Source organism: Chelmon rostratus, chromosome 19 (assembly GCF_017976325.1).
Source record: "Chelmon rostratus isolate fCheRos1 chromosome 19, fCheRos1.pri, whole genome shotgun sequence".
Taxonomy (NCBI): domain Eukaryota; kingdom Metazoa; phylum Chordata; class Actinopteri; order Chaetodontiformes; family Chaetodontidae; genus Chelmon; species Chelmon rostratus.
In genome coordinates this window covers 3,276,253-3,296,933 of record NC_055676.1, presented here as the reverse complement: position 1 = coordinate 3,296,933, position 20,681 = coordinate 3,276,253, and the positions used below count along the sequence as shown (strand labels likewise).

At 42.6% G+C, this 20,681-nt stretch overlaps 1 protein-coding gene across 3 annotated transcripts in view; it reads right to left on the bottom strand.

Moving 5' to 3' along the window:
- Positions 1-9,384: 9,384 nt before the first annotated feature.
- The window catches only part of LOC121622953 (WD repeat-containing protein 7), a 106,294-nt gene continuing 94,997 nt past the window's right edge, over positions 9,385-20,681 (bottom strand). For 2 of the 3 annotated variants that reach the window (XM_041960037.1, XM_041960038.1), the window contains exons 29-30: positions 14,773-14,877; positions 9,385-12,788 (exon numbers count right to left, since the gene is read on the bottom strand). In XM_041960037.1, the coding sequence (XP_041815971.1) occupies positions 12,585-12,788; positions 14,773-14,877 (309 nt within the window). In that variant the 3' untranslated portion in view covers positions 9,385-12,584. Of the gene's footprint in view, positions 12,789-13,156; positions 13,488-14,772; positions 14,878-20,681 lie in introns of all 3 variants that reach the window. The other variant, XR_006007807.1, reaches the window with a different exon arrangement.

Sequence of the window (20,681 nt, the reverse complement as noted above, 5' to 3'; positions counted from 1 at the left end):
AAGAGAAGAGAGTTCACGGCAGTATGGGGCCAGAACGCTGCAAAAAGTGACGAGGTGCAGAGGGACGATGCTAAGGGGAACATTGGAGTAATTTATTGATTAAAGTGATGATTAAAGTAGTTATGTGACAGCTATAGTCCCAGGTTACTTCACACATACAGTTTTTACATTCAGTGTACAGGATGTCTGACCTGTAATGGTGTATTTTACATTAGGGTATTGCTGCTTTTACTTATGTACTGTAAAGGATGAGAATAGGACTGATTTGTTCAGATTTTTGATTCTGCCAAATCTGCTGTTGTTCTCGGGCTGCTGTACAAACATTATTATACTTACATTATGAATGACAATACAGTAAAACACAGTGGTAATGATACAAAACATGTCTTCATAGGAGTTATAATGATTGCTAGAGAGGTTACTGTACATTAATATACATTTCAACATGTCCTCTGTCAGACACCTGTTGTGCTTGATGTTCAGTAGAAAGCATCACTTACAGAGTCATGTGCACAGGTGTTTTTAATAAGATATGCTTTATGAAGTGTTCATGAGGGAAATGTGACAATCGTGATCACCCAGCCCCAACTCACACCAGCAACACCGAGCTTAGATTCGTGCTTTATTTTTGCATTTCCAAACAGCATCTTCGCTTTTAAAGCTAAAAGACAAAAGGCTTTCATGTGTTTGGCAAATGCTAAGCTATCTCAGCTAATGCTGGCTGGAGATGCTGGAGGGTAAACTTCCCCTGAATCCAACAAAGAGCTGCTAATGTTAGCCGAAACTCGCTTAGTAAATAGCTAAATAGCTTGCAGGACCGGTGTACCAAAAAGCGATCGTCTGCAAAAAATTGATTCTATCGGCCAGTTTGTACGTCTGTAGCTGCTTTTATCTGGATCAGACAGTCCTAACGAGCAAATACACAGACCTTCATGTCCGTGTGATAGCAAAAGTGTGTCTTTGTGCAAACAATTCTTTTAACTGAATAATCACAATTGTGGCCAAAGAAGTGTTTGCGGATTGCAAATACTATTCCATCCTTTCCAATGTTTCTATGTGGTTAATACGTATAATGTGCTTGTTTAGGCCTTTATTTGGAAACGGGACTGTTAAACATGACTTACAGATGGATTATGTATAAAATAAAGAAATGATCTCTTTTGTAATTATCCTTATAACTCTGCATTATTTCACCTGCTAGATTGTATCCAATCAGTTTCATCTTGGCGATCAGGTTTTGGCAGACCCCACAAACAAATGTAATGATGCATCCTTTGCCACTGGAAGGCTGCTACTGTAAGCTAGTTAGCTGTACGCGCTAACAGCCGCAGCTAGCAGCAGCGCACGTCAGAGCAGACTCACACTCTTTACTCCACACCCTGCGGCTGGAGAAGCTCTGCTCCAACCTCTGCAATTACACCCAGGTTTGTCCAATTCCAGCACAGAAACACGCACAATCCTCCCCACTTCTTGAAGCGTATTCGGACGATCTCGGCTCTGATCTCCCCGCCTCGTTAAAACACCAACACACACAACAGTCGCTCTCCGATCCCACAAACCCCTGCGTCTTAACAGCCGTTAGTAACGCTAAGCCCGCTCTAAGCTGCAGCGCGGCTCGGCACTGAATTGCTAATTGAAAAGTAAAGCGGCAGCGATTAATTTTTGACAGCGTTGTGGTTTTAAAGACGGCGGCCCCCTCCTCGAGCTGCGGGCCCCAGACTCCTGCGGTTGGTGTGAGAAACCCCGGTGAATCAAAGCTCCGGCTGGGCTCTCGGGGGTTTCTATCCCTCCGTCTCTCCATCCTTCCATCCCTCCATCGCTCGGCTGGGTTTTAATGCCTACCTGAGGGACCGAAGGGGAGGGAAGCGAGGGGAAGCCGAGGTTCTCTGACTCCACGTCGATACTTTCTCTCTCCAGCTGAGCAGAATCACAGCCTCTCTGCTCTTAACTAATCGAAACCCACCCACCCCCACCTCTAACTCCCCCCCTCTCTCTCCATCCTCACTAACTTCAACAACAAACTCCAGGCTTGTCAGAGCTAAACACACATATTGTCCCGTTCTTGATCTCCTCTTCACTCGGCACTTAACATCGACTTTCTTTCCTATCTTCTTTAAACGTTGACACCGTGCGCTTTGTCCCACGTTTAAGTATGCGTGGATACTTTCTCAGGATTAAAGAGAACTTAGCAGGTTGAAGGCTCTGATGTTGAAATGAGCAGCTGCTGTCAGGAGGCTCAGAGAGAAGATGCGGGTGGATAAGTGGACTACTTAAGACTGTTTGTAGGGATAAAGGTCTGCAAGTAGACGGCAGTGAGACGTTTTTTTATCTGAAATCTGAATTCAAAACACAAACTCCAGAAATGACAACTGAAAAAGAGAAGAGAAGTCAGATTAAAGGACCAGTGTTTGTGTTTTTTTGCCAGTTACTAAATCATGTAATGATCATGTTCCAGGTCATTCACCAGTTTCTTTTGTTTTAAAGAAACAGAACAAGCGGTTGGTCTATGCATTCATAAACCTTATGCTGGTGGAAATACATGTCGATTCACACAGGAAGTATCTCATGAGGCCACAGACACAACACATTTTCCCAGAATTTATTGAGCCGTACATTTAGGGCAAAGTCATTCTCTCCATACTTCCTACATTAGTCACAATATCTATCCAGTCAGTGCTTGCTGGAGGTTCGGTCTGGAACCATTTTCATGTCACAGCTTTCTTGCTGGCTGCTAATAATATCTTTGGTAGATGTTTGTCTTGCGCCAAGAAACGAGCTGCAATATTGCCCAAGTGAAAAATGTTTTGTATTGCCCGTGTTACCTCCTGCCAGCATGACAGAATATCTGTGTGGAAATGATCTGACCATCTCATCTGCCTTTAAATATTTGTTTGATTATAAAATATCTGATCAAATTCTGTCCAGCAGATTTCTCTTAAAGGACCCAAACAGGTGGAAGCAGACTGTACAGAGCCCAAATCCAACCTGTGATCCTCCAGATTCCTTCTCTCACCGTTTACTCAAACCTTATTTGTTGAATGTTGACCATCCATCCATCCATCCATCCTGTGGTCCCCAAACCAGACTCCCTCCGGCCCATGGCTGCTCCTAGAAATTCTGTCTATAAAAATAATGAACAGAACCGGTGACAAAGGGCGGCCCTGCCGGAGTCCAACATGCACTGGGCCAGCAATGCGAACCAAGCTCCTGTCATACAGAGACCGGACAGCCTGTAGTAGAGAGCCCCGAACGTTTCCTGTTTTTCTTTATTTTTTTACACGTCAGTAAACATGTCAGATGATTTGGTTCCTCCATCAGTTTCTAGGTTGAGTTTCTTCCTCCCAGGCAGCTGCTGGTGCCAGTATATATTGGTTCCCTCCAACCATGACCACGATTGTTCCATAACCTTAAGCACATGGTTTTTATTGTAACCATGACGATGATGGTCCTCTAGTCCTCTAGTGATGATCAGATCATGATCTGATGGTGATTTGTCCGTTAGAAATTCACCAGAAGTTCCCTGGCACTTTCAGACTAAGCTGAGGGAGAGATGGTGGCTGTGGTTTAACAATGAAAAAGCAAACACATCCTTTTTCAGTGTTTAACCCAGGCTGCCATCTTTCCAGGTACACACTGTTCATTAAAATACTTCCCTCATTACTTTCCTAAAAACCTAATCCAGGCAGCTTCAGGTTTATTTTAATGTTTCTACACTAGTTAAAAACAGTTAGTGGTACTGTAGCTGTACAGTTTGGTCCATACAAAACATTTGCACATGAAATATCTCTCAGTTTTTCCCCTGAAACTCTCCCATCCAGCTGTGAGATCGTATCGATTCAAGACAACCGCAGATCTTCTGATAATCTTTTTATCTTGAGAAAAATAAATCACTCCCAGCTGAAACACAGGAAGTTTTGGGAACATCAATAATGGATAAATACACAAACTGGAACAACGTGACTTTCTGATCTCGACAAAACTTTCACATCCAGAGGAACTTAAACAGCAAGCAGCTAGATTCCAAATGGTGTTTGTTGCTGTTTGAGGTGATGAGACAAGTTCATTGCCAAGATGAATATGTGCTGATCTTTTACAAATGTGGAAGAAGAAGACAGAAGAAACAAAAGAAGAAAGAGGGAGGAGAAAGAAAGAAGAGAGACTTTGGTCGATCAATGAGAAAATCTGAGACCAAAGAGACTGAGCCTCCTGCTGCTTTTCAGATTTTCTGACTTCTCTTCAGTCCACAATGAGGTGCATGGACAAAATACATAAAAACACAGAAATAAAGTCAGTGCAGAGCGACACTCGTTGTCCAGTTATGATTAAACACAACACAGCAAAGAAGAAAATTCAGAATAAATACATGAAGGAATATACAAACAGGCTCTAAAGCACAGCCTGGTAAATATGAAATAGTTACTTAGAATTAAACTGTGCTTGAACTGATCTCACAGCCTCATTTAACTGTGTCTTTCTCTGCAAAACCAGGACCAGCCAACACAACGATGCTCGTCACTTTGATCCCCTGTCAAGCATGAAGGACGCAGTGCTGTAACACAGTCAAGGAAATATCTGTTAGATTATGATTCCTCACAAAACACCCTTAAAAAAAGTCTTAAACAAGCTGGTCAAGGATCAAGTCATCTAGTCTGAGGCTAAACTGACGCTGAAAGTGTTCTGGATTGTTATCCTCACTATCGACTCATAAATATAAAAAGCCACATTCATCAAGGATATTTGGAACATTGTCATGCAGTTACTCTCTTTGATGGCCACCAATCTTTAAATAAACCTAAAGATTCATCATGTGTGGCTCTTCACTGACATTATTAGCCCCCAAACCAAACCTTAACTCTCAGCCCAAATCTGTTCTCACTTTTCAAAGTCTCCAGGAATAATTCACAATTCTGGGAAAAATTCTTATTCACTTTCGTTAGACAGAGTTAGATAAGAAGAGTGAAACCTGTTTCATATCTGTGTGTTACATATAATCTAAAGCCAGCAGCCAGTTAGCTTAGCTTAGCATCAAGGAAGTCACTGCGCCCAACCAGGAAATAGTCTGCCACATAATGTATAGCTAAACGATACAAAAATAGTTTATCATTAAGGGAAAGTCAGAAACAAAAAGATAAAACGGCATGTGGTGAAGGGACGCTCACGGCATTCAGAGCTTTCAGCCATGGTGTAATCACATGACCTGGTTACCTGTCTGAAATACAGCTGTGCACTTTACTATTAAATCAACATTTTTAAATGTTTTGTTTAAGACTGACTGCTTTCATGTTCGTGGAGGACCACCACCTGTGCTCGTTCTGTCTGTGGAGAGACATTTTAGAGCTCCGCTGGCATGAGCCTTCTTTGACTGAGCCAATCGTCTGCGTCAATGTGTATCAACAGCTGCAGGCAGAGAGTCAGTGCCTAGTGGGTAGTTGCCAGCTGAGCCATCACTGACTATTAGATGGAATAAAGCAAAAATATGGTTCTGGTCTCAGTTTGCAGACTAAAGCCACAGATATGGGCCAGGTTCTGGTCTGCAGAACTCTAGTTCATCTCTGGTTTCGCCTTCAGCACTTTCTCTCTTTTTTTTGTGGTCAATTGGCTGGTATATCCAAGTTTAACCCAAGGATGACTGGCCCGATAGCATAAAGCGGAAAATCAAAGAGAAAAGAAGTTAGAATCCCCCAAAACAGAAGCACCTAAAAGCTTCAAAATAACCCGTTAATGCATTTAACAGCAGCCACACTGCACCAACGGCCAGAGAGGAGGACCAGAGCAGCCTAGTGCAACCAGGACCACAGCACACTGAGCCCAGAGAGAACACCACACACAGCATGACAGCCTAGGCAACAGGCAGAAGACGTCAGGGATACACTCCTCAGGGTTAGGGGGAATAATAATGGTAGTTTAAGAAGACAACTAACTTTGCTGGGTGTTTAATACTCTAATCCTGCAAAAAAATGCATTTAGTTTCCGTGATAGACACTCATGTATGAGCTTTACGGCCTTTTCTTTGATCTATGTTCAGTTCAAGTATCTTTTTAGGAGGATTTGAACTGTAAACCTGTAAAAGGAAAAACAAATGGAGCACACTGGTTGATTTGCAGCCTTTAATTGTGCAAACAGACGAACATTTCAACACTACCGGGACTTCAACAGAGTCAAAATAGACAAAGACCTGAGGGATGCACATGCATAGTCAGCCTAGAACAGGGATGCAATTGTCATTGGATAATTGGTTGAATAGGAATTCAGATCTATTGGATAATGGATCCAGTGGTGGGAGTTGCCATACTATTGAAACGTTAAAGGCTGTGAATCAATCAGTGTGCTCCAGTCCCTTTTGTGCCTTGGTGCCTTGCTGTCAAACTGGGAGGCCCCTCATTCAGCTGCACACTGCTGCAAGATGTGTGAAGAACCCTGTTTCAAACCAGATTAAGTGATTGTTTGCTGCTTGGAAATTGTGCAGAGGGTGATGTGCTTATTTCAGCTCTGAGTAGTGTCAGCAGGTCTTCCCTTCAGTCTCCATACAGCCTCAACAGCCTCCAGCAACACGATCGAGAAGGCTCAGTGTAGCCCATAAGGCAAGATTCAGGGTCCTCGCTGCACTACTGTCTGCTGCTCATTAAAGTTACTGCTCTGAACTCAGGAAGGTGATGTTCAGAGCACAGAAACAAACAGAACAGAAAAAAAATGCAAAAACACAATTGAAACTCAGTCAACAGCATGCCAAACCAACATGAGGGAATACAATTGAGCCTAAGGCAATGTTGGCCAATCAGAAGCCTGAAAAAAGCTACCACTGGAGGGTTACCTGTACCTAAAGGTTCGATCCTACCTTTCATTCACTATAGTCACAATCCAAAGACTCAGTTTCCTCTGTCCACACATCCACACAGCAGCAGAGAGTCTGAATATCTTCACCCTGGAAGGAGTTTTCAGCGACCTCAAACTGCATTTGTATGTGGAACAAAAGGCCAAAACTCAGAGAGAGAGCTGCATTTTGAAAAATACCTGTGTACATGTGGACTAGGCATCAGATGGAGGGTTTCTATCAAGACCAGCGGGTGGACAATGATCAGAGAGGTTACCCAGTGGAGGCAACCATTCTAACATTACACAACTATAGAGACTATAATATCATAGTTCATTTAAGAAATCAAACTTGACTCTCGTTAAGTGTGACATGGTGTGTATTGGTGAGGGTGTATCTTGTGGTGGGTTTTGGGGGGTTGGTCTGATTTAAAAGCCTGTCCTTGGTTTTAACCACCTGCACAGCAGACACACTTCTGTCTGAAGGCATCAAAAGTGAGCGTTAGTTTTCAAACTTTTCAAAGGTCTGCAGGTTGTTCCCTGGTTCTGTGTGAAGGAACGCGAAGACAAGAAAAACGTTGAGCTGGGACTGCAGATTACACCTCCTGATCAATACCGTCAATACCTGATGTTGTTCATACTGAGGACTGATTAAAGACAGAGGGAGACAGGGGAGGATAAGAGGTCCTGTGCATGGAAGAGAAGAGATGACGGGGAAACAGTCAGGGGGAGAGAGGGAACGCAGAGGGGGTGTGATAAATGCTAATATCTGCAGGTAGAGCAGCTGGAAGGTCAAAGGTCAAAGCCACCTGGAGGTTTGTCCTGTGGTCTGAGATGAGAGAAGAAGAAAGAAAGAAACAACGAGAGAACCCTGTGAACCCTGATGACCTCATAATCAGGTTTTTGCCACCTTGGAGTAGGAGAGCACACATCTGAAACAGGTACAAACTGGAAGTGTGAGGTTTGAAAGATATGTGCATTTACCAGGTAGGTAGGGTATCCAGTTGCACTATGGGAAATATAGGATCCAGTGTTTTTGGAGCTTGACCCATACTGCAGACTACCTCCCTTCAGCTGCACCATCAAATAAAGGCAACAGATGAACCCAAATGATCTCCAACCATTATTTATTTTCATTTGTGTCATTGTTAATAATAGATTGGAAAAAGTTAACAGCAACAATAAAATAGAAAGAGAGAGGAAGCAGAAAGAGAAATAAAAGGCTGCAGGAGCACTTTGAGAATCTTTCTTTCACTATTTAATTGCTGTTTTTCCTGCTTCACTCTTTTTCTTTTTTGTTCCAAAGTTAAAAGTGAATACTTACCACACTTTACACGAGGAACTACAACTTTAATCATTATTCACCTTTAAATTATGAACAGACTTCGTCTTTTATGGTGTTAAAGTGAATGAGATGAAGCATGAAGTTCACTTTAAATATCAGCGGGATGGAAACAGAGACTGTCAGAACGTTAAAGAGATGTGAGATTAAAGGAAGAGATTGATCTGCTTCTCTGTGATCACAGGCTCATTAAAACACTTCTACTCTGAACTCATAATGATGGGTTTTATCACTGTGTGTGTGTGTGTGTGTAAACCCAACTGATTTCTAGCTGAACATGTTTAAATAATTTAAGTGTTATGAATATTTTGTTTTCACACTTAAAGCTACAGTGTTTTGAAGATTTTCTTTATTTCAAACCTCATTTTTGATATAATTTATGTCCCGCATTTTTTCAGCATTCCATCCTGCAGTTTCCTCCCTCTATCATAGATTTCACTGTTGGTGGCTTAGATTTTATTTTTTCCACTTATAATATATTTACAGGGAATGATTGGCTTGTAACGCAAACTGATCACTTCCCCCTGGTGAACCATGGGCTGGCTGTTATTGTGAAGCAGCCGCAGGAAATGCAGTGATTTGTCATCGAGGTGAGTGCTGACTGGTGTTTACCACTTAAAACTTACAGTCAGCCATGTGAGTGAGCCAGCATGTACAATGGCAGGGCCCTGAAATACGCCTGGAGTTTCCTACTGTGACGTATGATGTCTGCCGTGAAAATGTCTATTAAAACCATCAGTCCTCTCAGTCCAGTTTTTGTGGCTGCAGTGTAAACAGATAGCTCTTCTTCTTCTTCTGTTGAATTTCTCGCTGCTGGTGTGTGTCTTGCCACAAGCGGATGATACTCTGATTTCTAACAGATCACCAGGTCCTGTATTAAAAGAGTCGTCCACAGATTTAGTGATGCACTTCTATAACATTGTGGGACTCCTGGTGGAGTCAAAAACACAAGCTAAATGTTTTTACCAAAGTAACTGGGAAGTTTTTTCTGTTTTTTTTCTGCCTTTGTTTGACTAACTGACAGTACAGACTCACACAGAAAATACAGAGTATAAAGCTCTCCAGCTGAAACTGACCTGGGGATGTGACATTTATAAAGAATGTATCTTACCAGCAGCCAGGAGACCCCAGGACTGAAATGATGAAGATTTCAGTCTGAACAGCACAGAGGTAAACACACACCAAGTTTAAAGAGATGGAGAATAAAACCACACAGATATTTGACGCCCGCTGTCTCATTTTCATCTTTATTAGACACAAAGTCAACAACAACAACAACAACAACACATCTGAACAGAACACACGTTGTTTAGAAGATGCACAGTAGATCCAACCTGCTCTGTGTTAGGACAAGGGAAGATTTTATACATGCACTATATCACACACACACTCTTAAATATGTAGATTTACTGTATAAACACTAAATACATGATTAAATCAAAATGAATAATACATTTACATCCTCTTAACTGTGCTGCAAAGATCAGCTTCTCAAACTTATCTGCAGTTTTCTGTAACTGTGCCACACGTTGTCTTATTTTTTCCATGTTGCTGTATTTGCAGAAAGAGCAGAGGGGTCTTTTAGACATTTCGGTCCACTGCCTTCACCAGAAGCTTCTTTTTCTGGGTGGATGACCTGATCTTCCTCACTTGTTACTTACTCTTCAACTCTTCCTCTCTGCCTTCTTTATTTTTCTCACCTTTCCTCCCCATGAGGCTGCCAAAAACAGATTTTCTCAAACTGTAAAGAGTGGTGGAGGAAACGGAAGATTAAGATCTCAAAGCTGTCTGGACCTCCTGGACTTGACGTGTGTGTGTGTGTGTGTGTGTGTGTGTGTGTGTGTGTGTGTGTGTGTGTGTGTGTGTGTGTGTGTGTTTTCAGAAACCCATCTGATGAGCTTTTTTCCTTTGAAGAACTTGTGAAAAGCTTTGACACGCTCGAGCTTACAGGTGTGTAACAGTGTTAGAAGCTTTCTGACAGCACTAACGAAACTGACAGGAGATGGAGGAAGGAGAGGAGGGAGGACAGAGGAGATGAGGAAAGGATGGAGGAGAAGGAAGAGGAGTGGAAAATAAAGAATTAAAGCTCCTGAAGTGTCCAAAAATGTCAAATTTGCATGTAAAACAGTCAAGAATCAAAGTAAAAACATCAACTCAGTCTGATTCTGACACAAAAGTCTATAAATATCTCTTTATATATTTCTCTTTCTGCATAAAACTCTGAGCACTAAAACAGCAACAACATTTTAAAACATGAAGGTAAAACGTATCACCAACCACAGTCAAGCAGGAAAACGTCTAAGCCACACCTACCAGTGATGTCACGGTGTACTGACGCACGTCTGTGCACACTTCTACATCACTGAAGCATTTCAGCCGCTGTTAAGTTGCTCTTTAGCAGGCTACGCTGTTAAAGCTGTTAGCCTCCCTTATGAGAAGTGGTGTTAGCTCCAGGCTAAGAAGCTACTTCATGCCTGTTGTGATTAATAAGGAATGTCAGCAACATTTAAGAGAACGAATGCAGTTCTTTTTCATGATGCAAGAAGTATAACAAACTGTAAATGTCCTATTAATGACTTTTGTTTCTCTCAATAAAAGGACAGTCGAGATCTCTATCAAACTACCAAAGATGTCCACCAAAAAAAAAAAAACTGGCACGTTTCAGTGTTCTCTTGCTTTTCTTGATGTATCACTGCTAGAAGGCTTATCCATTTTTTTGTCCCCTTTAGCTGCACCTTAACACTGTAAACTAGGCCAGTTGATCCTTCTTGTTAAAACCAAAGGAAAACGCAAAAAGTCTCATTTTCCAAGTGGTTGCAGGTAATAAAATGTTCAAATGAAAGGACAAAAAGTTTTAAACTGGCTAAAAAAGGAAATTCACCCACTTGAAGAAGTAGTCAGTGCCAGGCAGACAGTCACATTAGCCACAACAACTACACCAGACAGGGTCAAAGCTCACTGTACAAGATTAACAGTCTACATTATGCAGCAATTCTGATGGTGTATTATATACTGTATATGTACACATTTATATCTAGAGACCCCCTCCCTAAAGTCAGATGGGAGCATGATGAAGAGATCTGAGAGAAGAGAAGTCTTCACATCTATCAGTGAAGTATAAAGTGTCATCATTCACAAACAGACACACAATCCCCCCCAAAATACGAGAGAGGGGTTAAAACGAGGCAAGAAAGGAGGCTGCTGCTGTTTTCCTTCAAACATACGAAGCTCCAGGAGAGTTCTGGCATCCTGAGAGGGACAGAAACTCCAGAGAAGCCAGAGGGAAATGAGTGACATGAGGACAGAGGGGACCACGACAAAACTAACTCTGCGAGACTGAACAAAGCTGATGTGGAGTTCAGAGTCGATGAAGGAAGACATCTTTAAGAAGACTTACTGGCTAATTACCAATTAGTGCCCTCAGGAGCCACAGACCCGCACCCCGTTATCCCTTAAAAATATGAACAAAATAATGGCATGCTTCGGTTTTGGTGCGTTCTGAAACACCTGCAGTGAGGAACGCTGTGTCTGAGGGCTTTTAGGAGGAGTCGTCCGAGGCGAGAATGTGTGTTTGTGAAAATACACACGACGCTGGAAGTGGAATGGATGGAAAGCTTCCAAAGTGTCACAAAAATAAAAGTACTCACACACACACGGGCAGGTTGAACTATGAAAAGTGTGTACTTGTCTGACATGTCAGAGAGCTTATCAAAGCCTTCAACAGGATAGTGGAGAACTAGAAATAATTCATTCCAGCAACTGAGATTGTATGTCATTATATCATTTTAGGTTATTTCACTTTTTGAGTCCCACACTAGCAGAAAATGGAAATGATTCATTTCGAGTGTGTGTGTTAAATCCATGTTCCACTCACTGTTTCTGCAAAGTGATCCACAAACACCTGCATTATGTCACAAGCATTTAATAAAAATAAGATGCTCTCACTAAGCTCTGTAATAAACTAAAAACTAAGTGGGAAGTCAACTGGCAGCAAGTCAAAGGCTGACTTTAAATAAACAGCAACTGCGGCGAGACGACCTCCAGCACAAACAGCAAATAAATAGGAATGACAGGAAAAAAGACACCGATGCAACTTAGAATGTAAACAAGCCTTCTATCACAGCTTTTTAACAGATTAGAGAGTGAGTTTCCTCACAGCGATCAGTACGGGAGATAAAACTGCATCCAGGCCAAACCCGGACCTGAGCTGGGCTTTTACTTTTCTGGCCAAGCTGCAGTTTGACGCCTTCACGTGAAATTTTCGTGCAGAAATTAGACTCAGCAGCTCAGCATACACATTTGAAGCTAAAAGTGACCACTGAGTGAATCCACGCTGCAGCATTTCAGACACTGCCTTGGAGCAAAAACCCTAGAACAGGTCCGGGTCTGTCGGATGCGACGACGGGGGCTCAGCTGGAGATGCAGATTTGGCCTAGACCATGAAGCGGTGCTCCTTGCCGTCGTGGGCCATAAGGATGACGTTTCGGTTGGAGGTCCAGATGAGGCGGGCGAGCTTCAGGTGATTCTGGGAGCCCGGAGACGCCGGCTGCACGGGAGGAACCTGGTAGGTCTTAATGCAGCGGAGCTGAGGGGCCGAGTTCAGCATCCCAATGCTGCCCAGCAGGCTGGTGTTCATCTGAGGAGGGCGGGAAACACATGAGCTGCAGATAACACCTCTATACACTAGCCATCAATTAAGAAACTCTTCTTCTGGTTAATCAGCTTATATTTAGCCTGTAAAGGTCAGAACTACTGACAGGTCCATCAGCACTGACTAGAATTAAAAGCTGTTTATTCAAATGTTAGAAAAAGCAACAAATTCTTCACTTGAATCAAGAAATATATATAAATATATAAATATATTTTTGTCATATAAATGTCAGCCCGCTTTCAGATTCTGGATCAGCTTTGGATGAATTGGCCACAATGATCTGTGTGATGTAAATTTCGTCAGATGCCACGTGCAGCAGGACACGTCACATATGCAGAGGCTGGATTACGAACCAGACTAAAGCACGGCTGCAGGACTCCGAAGGCTCCGGGTTCACTGTGTGATACTTTGTTTGTGGTCATTTGATGAACTGGTGCATATTAACTAAATCAGAAGGGCTTGAAGGTGGCTCCTGCATTCTTCACTAATGTTGAGGCTTTTCCGTGCTTCATCTTCTCTGTTCTGGTGGTTCTTATACAGCACACTCTGAAGTCACTGAACTTTTTGGTAAGACCCTCATCACCAGCTCCTGTTAGCGATGGACCTGCTGAACCCTCTGAGGGAACGTTGAGTTTAACCCGTGAGGCTTCTGTCACTGCGTCCTGAAGCAGGCAGAGTCTGAAACTGCACACAGCGATAGAGAGAGAGAGTGTGTGTGTGTGTGTGTATGAAAAACACAGCGAGTAGAAACTCTATCGTTTCCTGAGACGACACCGCCCCTCCGTCACTCACACTCATACAGACAGACACACACACACACACACACACACACACCGACAGAACGTCTGCCAGCTCATTACCACAGCAGCCGTCTTGTCGGCGCGCTCGCAGTGGTTTATGCTTACAGTAATGCCATTAGTGTGTGTGTGTGTGTCTGCAGACAGTCGTGTCAGAGGTCGTAAAGACCTTTCATTCAAAATAACAGTTCTGGGAAGACGATCAGAAGTGTGTGTGTGTGTGTGTGTGTGTGTGTGTTTATCATTCACCTGTGTGATCTGTTGCTTGACTTTGTATTATGTTTATTTAGATGTTATTGATATTTCTTTTGTGATTTCACACCTTTATTTGCAGTTCATTCTGTTTATATATAAAGTATAAGATAAACAGGAACGTAATGATAAAGACTGAAAAACATAAAAATGAAAAAGTGACCACATGCATGTTCATATATTGTTGAAGTCCATGCTTCATATTGAAATGCAGATTGTTCAGCAGATTATTTTCAGTTTGCAAAAAAAATATTTGGTAGTTTGTGAAAAAAGAATCATTGATGTGTGTGAGTGTTCATCTGAACAAAAGGTAAGTCTCAGCAGAAACGTGTTTGCACTGGTGTGTATGGATGAGTGTGTACTACACAGGTGCTAAAGACACACAACAAAAGTTACTGATATTAAAGTGCAAACACTTAGAAATAAATGAACAAATGAAATGACTTTTCTGTGGTAGAAAACCTTCTCAGATATGTGATGTCTATAAGCACACGTTGGCTTAAGAAAAAAAAAAAAAAAACTACTGATGGACTTTTTAACAGCAAATTCCCAGAGCTGTGAGTTTGACTTATTTAAACTGAGCCATGTGTGTCCTGATGGGACTTTTCCTTCATGTCTGTGCAGCCAACACACAGCAGAATGCTTGAAACTCCAGTTAAAAGTTAGTACTCAGGTGTGAACAGATGCTTCCCTCTGGCAGCCAGATGATCTCAATGCACCTGAAAACACAGCTGGGATTTCAACTAAGACCAACTCAGACCTGCGGACAGGGAGCGGGGAACAATGCTTTCTATGTGTCAACTCTGTGTAAAGAAGGGAAAATATCAGTAGAAGACATAAAAACACAATCTTCTAAGCCCTAGAAGATTTTAGAAAGAACATGTCTTGTCTATGTGTGTGTGTGTGTGTGTGTGATTTACCTGCCAGAAGGAGATGTGGCTGTCAGCATTGGAGTACGTTGCCAGGTAACGACCGTCAGGGGCGAATGACACAGCAGTGATTGGACCCTTATGACCATGGATGTTCTACAGGGGGGGCAGAATCAGAGAGAGAGAGAGAGAGAGAGAGAGAGAGAAAGAGAGGCAGAATCAGAGAGAGAGAGAGAGAGAGAGAGAGAGAGAGAGAGGCAGAATCAGAGAGAGAGAGAGAGAGAGGCAGAATCAGAGAGAGAGGCAGAATCAGAGAGAGAGAGAGAGAGAGAGGCAGAATCAGAGAGAGAGGCAGAATCAGAGAGAGAGAGAGAGAGAGAGAGAGAGAGAGAGAGAGAGGCAGAATCAGAGAGAGAGAGAGAGAGAGAGAGAGGCAGAATCAGAGAGAGAGAGAGAGAGAGAGAGGCAGAATCAGAGAGAGAGAGAGAGAGAGAGAGGCAGAATCAGAGAGAGAGAGAGAGAGAGAGGCAGAATCAGAGAGAGAGAGAGAGAGAGAGAGAGAGGCAGAATCAGAGAGAGAGAGAGAGGCAGAATCAGAGAGAGAGAGAGAGAGAGAGAGAGAGAGAGAGAGAGAGAGAGAGAGAGAGGCAGAATCAGAGAGAGAGAGAGAGAGAGAGAGAGAGGCAGAATCAGAGAGAGAGAGAGAGAGAGAGGCAGAATCAGAGAGAGAGAGAGAGAGAGAGAGAGAGAGAGGCAGAATCAGAGAGAGAGAGAGGCAGAATCAGAGAGAGAGAGAGAGAGAGAGAGAGAGGCAGAATCAGAGAGAGAGAGAGAGAGAGGCAGAATCAGAGAGAGAGGCAGAATCAGAGAGAGAGAGAGAGAGAGAGAGAGGCAGAATCAGAGAGAGAGAGAGGCAGAGAGGAGAGAGAGAGAGAGGATCATTTAAAAAGCGAACTGCAGATATCTACATGACAACACTTGTACAAACAGTTTTCTTTAACTTTGCAGACAGTTTTCATCAATGAATCATTGGGTTGTAATAAATATCAAGCTCTGGGTCAAATACAGTGAAGAGAAAACTCCCAAAGAAGTGAAAAACAAAGAATACTGGAAGCTCCCTGCTGGGAAAGAGTGCAAACATGTGAGTCAACAGAAGAAAAGCAGCCCTGAGTCAGTGTGCAGTACAGCACTACTGCTACAAATACTAAACAAGTATATGTACAATCATATGACTGCTGTTTATGAAGCGCTTTGTCTAAAACGGACATGAAAACAGAGGACTCCCATGAAACACGAAGGAGTGCTGAGCTGTGAGACACACATGAGCGGAAACAGGAGGCTTTTCCACACTGCAAATGACTTATGAATGTCTGAGGTGACTGAAAGGCCTGATGGGAAACACACTGCGGTGCATGTTGAGGGACAGCGGACGGACAGGCTTCCTGGCTTTGAGTCTGGTGTTTCAGTCGTCACAATGAAGACGCGACTCTCACCACGCAGGAAGCTGCTAACAACAACCATTCACAGCGTGACTGTAAAAATGTGGTGTAAATATGAACAGATATGACAGAGAACTATCTGAAAATTAAGTGACTTACAAGATGTTAAACTCACTGCATTTTAAAGATTATTATAAAGGGCTAAAGTAAGATGTCACAGAGGAATCTAAGCAATAGAGCGAGTGGTTCTGCCCACATATGAGCTATGGATGCTCCTCAGCGCTGAACTGAAATTGGACAGATGAAGTTCAGTTCAAGTGTGATGAGTGTTTTCAGCCTGGTTACCTCCTGCACACACTGCTGCTGCTCCGCCTGCCAGCACACACTGCTGTACCGCAGCACCGCGAGGCTGGAGGCCTGTGGCTTCATCACCATGCACACCGAGGAACCTGAGCTCTCCCTGTTATTCATCGCGCTGAATGTAAACTGATTTCCTGTGGATTCCCTTTTATTCCCTCACTGTCCTGTCTGGAATGAAACTCTGAATGTTCTAATATTCCAGGGTCCTCCTGTCTGTCTTTTGGCAGTTATTGACAGGCCCTGTGCCATAAAAAGTTTGTTTATGGGAGTGTGTTTGCTGCCCTGTATGTCCCACCACTGTGCCACAATTTCATCAGTTTATGAAGTGTGAAGCAGTGTTATTGAGGCTTTATAGAAGCTTTTCACAGATGAAAAACAGACTGGAACAAATAGCCACTTTACAGTATCAAACAGTTTTTATAAAAAACAAACAAACCCTCAAGCGTATCTCATGCACCTCCACATCGTTCCTCATCACCCACTGGAGCTAAAACGAGAGCACTACTTGAGTTCTCCACAAGATTCCTCTTGTTGATGAATCCACACTGCAGCAGCAGCAGCAGCTCGACGTTCATGCCCAAGACTTCAATAACTTCTGTTTGGTGATAAATACGAGATGAAGAACAAATTTGGGTCCTTGTTGAAATTTCATCGAGGCGTCTCAGAAAAACTCATTTTGCCGCTCAAATTTTCCTTGACAGTAAGTGTTTGGTTTGGACGAGATAATTCCATCAGATGAGGGGCAGCTTCTGGTCCAACAGATGCTGCCATTCGCCTCCAGAACTCAGGGGACAAAATAAAGCTACGCTGCGCCGGGTGTAACGCAATAAACTGTCCCACCAGATGCAGGGCGTGTAAAGCAATAAGCGCCCTTCCAGAAATCTCCACCCTGCCTCTGCCTGCGACTGGGACTACAAACTCTCACCTCCAGATGAGATTAAGACGCGTCGCCTCAGGCATCCCGACCATGAAATAATAACCCGTCTGTGCCGATTAAAGCAGAAAAAAATAAATAAAATAAAAGTAACGCAATGAAATGAAAATCTCATCTTTTTAATTCATTCTCTCCCTCCTCCTTTTGGGGGAAATCCTATTAGATTCCAGCAGTGTGCTGAGAAAAGAGCTGAATTATTTTGATTTCTTTGCAGCCTTCATCCCGTCTACCTCTCTGTCCTTCCTCCGTCTCTCTGCTTCATCACCCATTTCTGAACCTTCTTTGCATCCTTCACCTCTGTCGCTCTCTCTCCTCCATTATTTTCATACTGAAATCACATTTAGCCATCCCTTTATCCCTTTACAGTCAGTCAAACATGTTTCTTAAATGTCCATTTTTTGTGGGGTTTTACTGTTAAAAGGAAGAAAAACATCTTTAGGGGAGTATCAGAAATGCTCCCTCTCCATAGACAGATGCTGCAAACTGGGAGGCACCGTCATCAAACCAAAATATAGAAATTTTAAATTGATTTTCCCTCAAAGGGCACATGGACAAGTGATTCACAGAGCGGACACTGTACGTGTGCCATACCTGAAAATAAATGCTATTGAATTTCAGTTGGACTTTATGTTGCAAATGCTGCAGCAGCACGAAAAGGAAATGTGAGCTGGAATATGGCAGGCGGTTATTATGATTATATTTCTTTTCAATTTTAAAATGTAATTATTCATTGAGAATTTAAAGACAGCTTGAGGAAAAAAAATAATTGGAAAAACTATTAATGAATCATTAAATGCAAATGTAATGAAATCACAGTTTTAAATTACTTTCTTAAATATACAAATTTATCAGTTGATTATTGAAAAAACTCAGATATTCTGGTGGCACAGGCTCTGAGGAATGCCTTTACTTAGTTTGAAAACTAAGTTTTGCACTTGACAGGAACATGAAAGCTGTCATCCAATCAGCATGCAGGGCTGCAACAGTATGCCAAGACGGCATTACAGGAGCTCTGTGACTGAATTTAATTGTGACTTACTACATTTAACAGTATTTGCAGCATTTAAATAGATAAGGTGGTCATTAAAATGTTGGAAGACATGCTGAGGACCGCTGACAGCAACTTGGTTAAAGAGCAAGACAAACCAAAAAAAAAAAAAGACAAGGAAAAACATGTATGTATACAGCAGAGAAAGCAAGACACACACAGAAACAGGATGCAGAGTAGAACTGTTTAATGTGCATCAAATATTGATGCTTTCATATATATTATGATGTGTGTGTGTGTGTGTGTGTGTGTGTGTGTGTGTGTGTGTGTGTGTGTGGGTGTGTGCGTGTCACGGTGTACTGCCTACCAAATCAATCAGTCTATCAGAGAGCAGTGAAGCACACTGAAACCATTTACAGCACTCTGTACTTCAATACACCTGACGCCTGGGGACTGCGTGTGTGTGTGTGTGTGTGTGTGTGTGTGTGTGTCTGCCTCACACAGAGGGTTCATACCATCTTATTTCCATCCACTATAACTAAGACGGCTCTTAAACCCCGCCTCCTCTTCGACTTTATTTATGTTACCTGATGGAGGGGTTTTTTCACACAAACTTGCATCATTCCCAGTCTGTGTATTCAATTTTAAGTGATGCTTCTGCACTCACCATGAGGGAGTGATATAATAAAATCAAACACATTTTGATTTAAAAATCACAAACCGTACACTGCATATTCAGGCACTCTCTATTGATGTGTTCATTACGTTGAGTTGAGGTATAGGCCACTTGGGCCAAGTCTGGAACAGATCCTGACAGCGTGCACTGGAGCAGGGAGTCACGGCCTGACCAAGCAAGCCAACAAATATATATTAAACCAGCTGTTCAGTCAGCATTCAACAATAGCTTCATCCTCCTTTAAGACTGAACCCTGGCTTAAACTTGCAGTTCTGCATAGCATTGCAGCAGTTAGCAGCAATGACACACAGGGGAATGCTAACCAAGCTAATGGCCATGCTAAGTGCTGTGTTTAACTGTTACCAAAGAGAGTTAACAATAAAGTTGCTTAAATAAGGGATCACTAACAATGCTTTTATCTAGTTACAGCTGATGTTACAGTTGTGTAACCAAGTCTGTTAGTTTCAAAAGGGAAAGCTAACTATGCTAATGACCAGCTACAAATAGTACCAGAGGTGCAGCTAACTGAATATACTGGATTCTTCAGAAAATGCTAACATAAAAGCATTAACACTACTGAAAACAACAAAGCTGATACAGCAACAAATATAGACAGTGTGAATATGAAAGAGCTGGATGTGTGGAAGAGGCAGGGCCTGCACAAACAAACAGGAAGTGTGAGTTCAATCACCTGCATGTCTTCCACTGTTTACAGTGTGTATGTAGGTTTGGTTGAACTGGGAATGCTAACCATGCCTTCAGTTCAGGAATCACTTCTGTTTACAGTTTTAACGTTGGATTTTAACTGAAGTTGAGATGTGAATAAATATCAGGATTTTAGATTAGATCAGGGGTCCGGTTCGTGATCATGAGGTCTGCTCATGATCAAGCCCCTGCTAGATCCGCCTCTGATACTGCCAATGCTGCAGGGGGATCTCTAGGTCTGCATTCAGGGGTTCCAGTGTACAGCCACCACAGGTGACATGCACTTCCACAGAAAGGCAACTACAGTACATGTCATGTCAACAACAGCAGTTACTGATCTACCACATGGAGACGGCAAGAACTGTGATTGGTCAGCTTTGGCTGCTTTCTGGCGCTGCAGTGTGTTGATAGTAAAGATAATATTAAGCAAGCTGAAGAAGGACTCAGCAGTCTTCTCTTCTTAGCAACACAACACACATCTTGTATCAACAGATATCAGATGGTGATCTAAGTCAGAACTTACGCCACAGGCATGTGTGGTGGGACTGCAGTTAACCCCTTGTGTCAAGTATAAATCCATTTGAAGCATATGTGATTCTTCAGCTTCAGCTCAGACGTACAGTGGGAGGTGCTAACTGTGAGGCAGAGCTACACCGTCAGTTACAGAGTTTCCTCTGGTTTCAGTGTTACAGAAAGAAACAGATGCAGGCAGAGAGAGAGAGAGAGATCAGTCAGATTGTTTCTTTGTGTTCAATTAGTAGACTCAGTAGAGTCTGTTAAAGAAGCAAAGTAAGCAGCTGGACACTCACACTCACACTCACACACACACACACACACACACACACACACACACACACA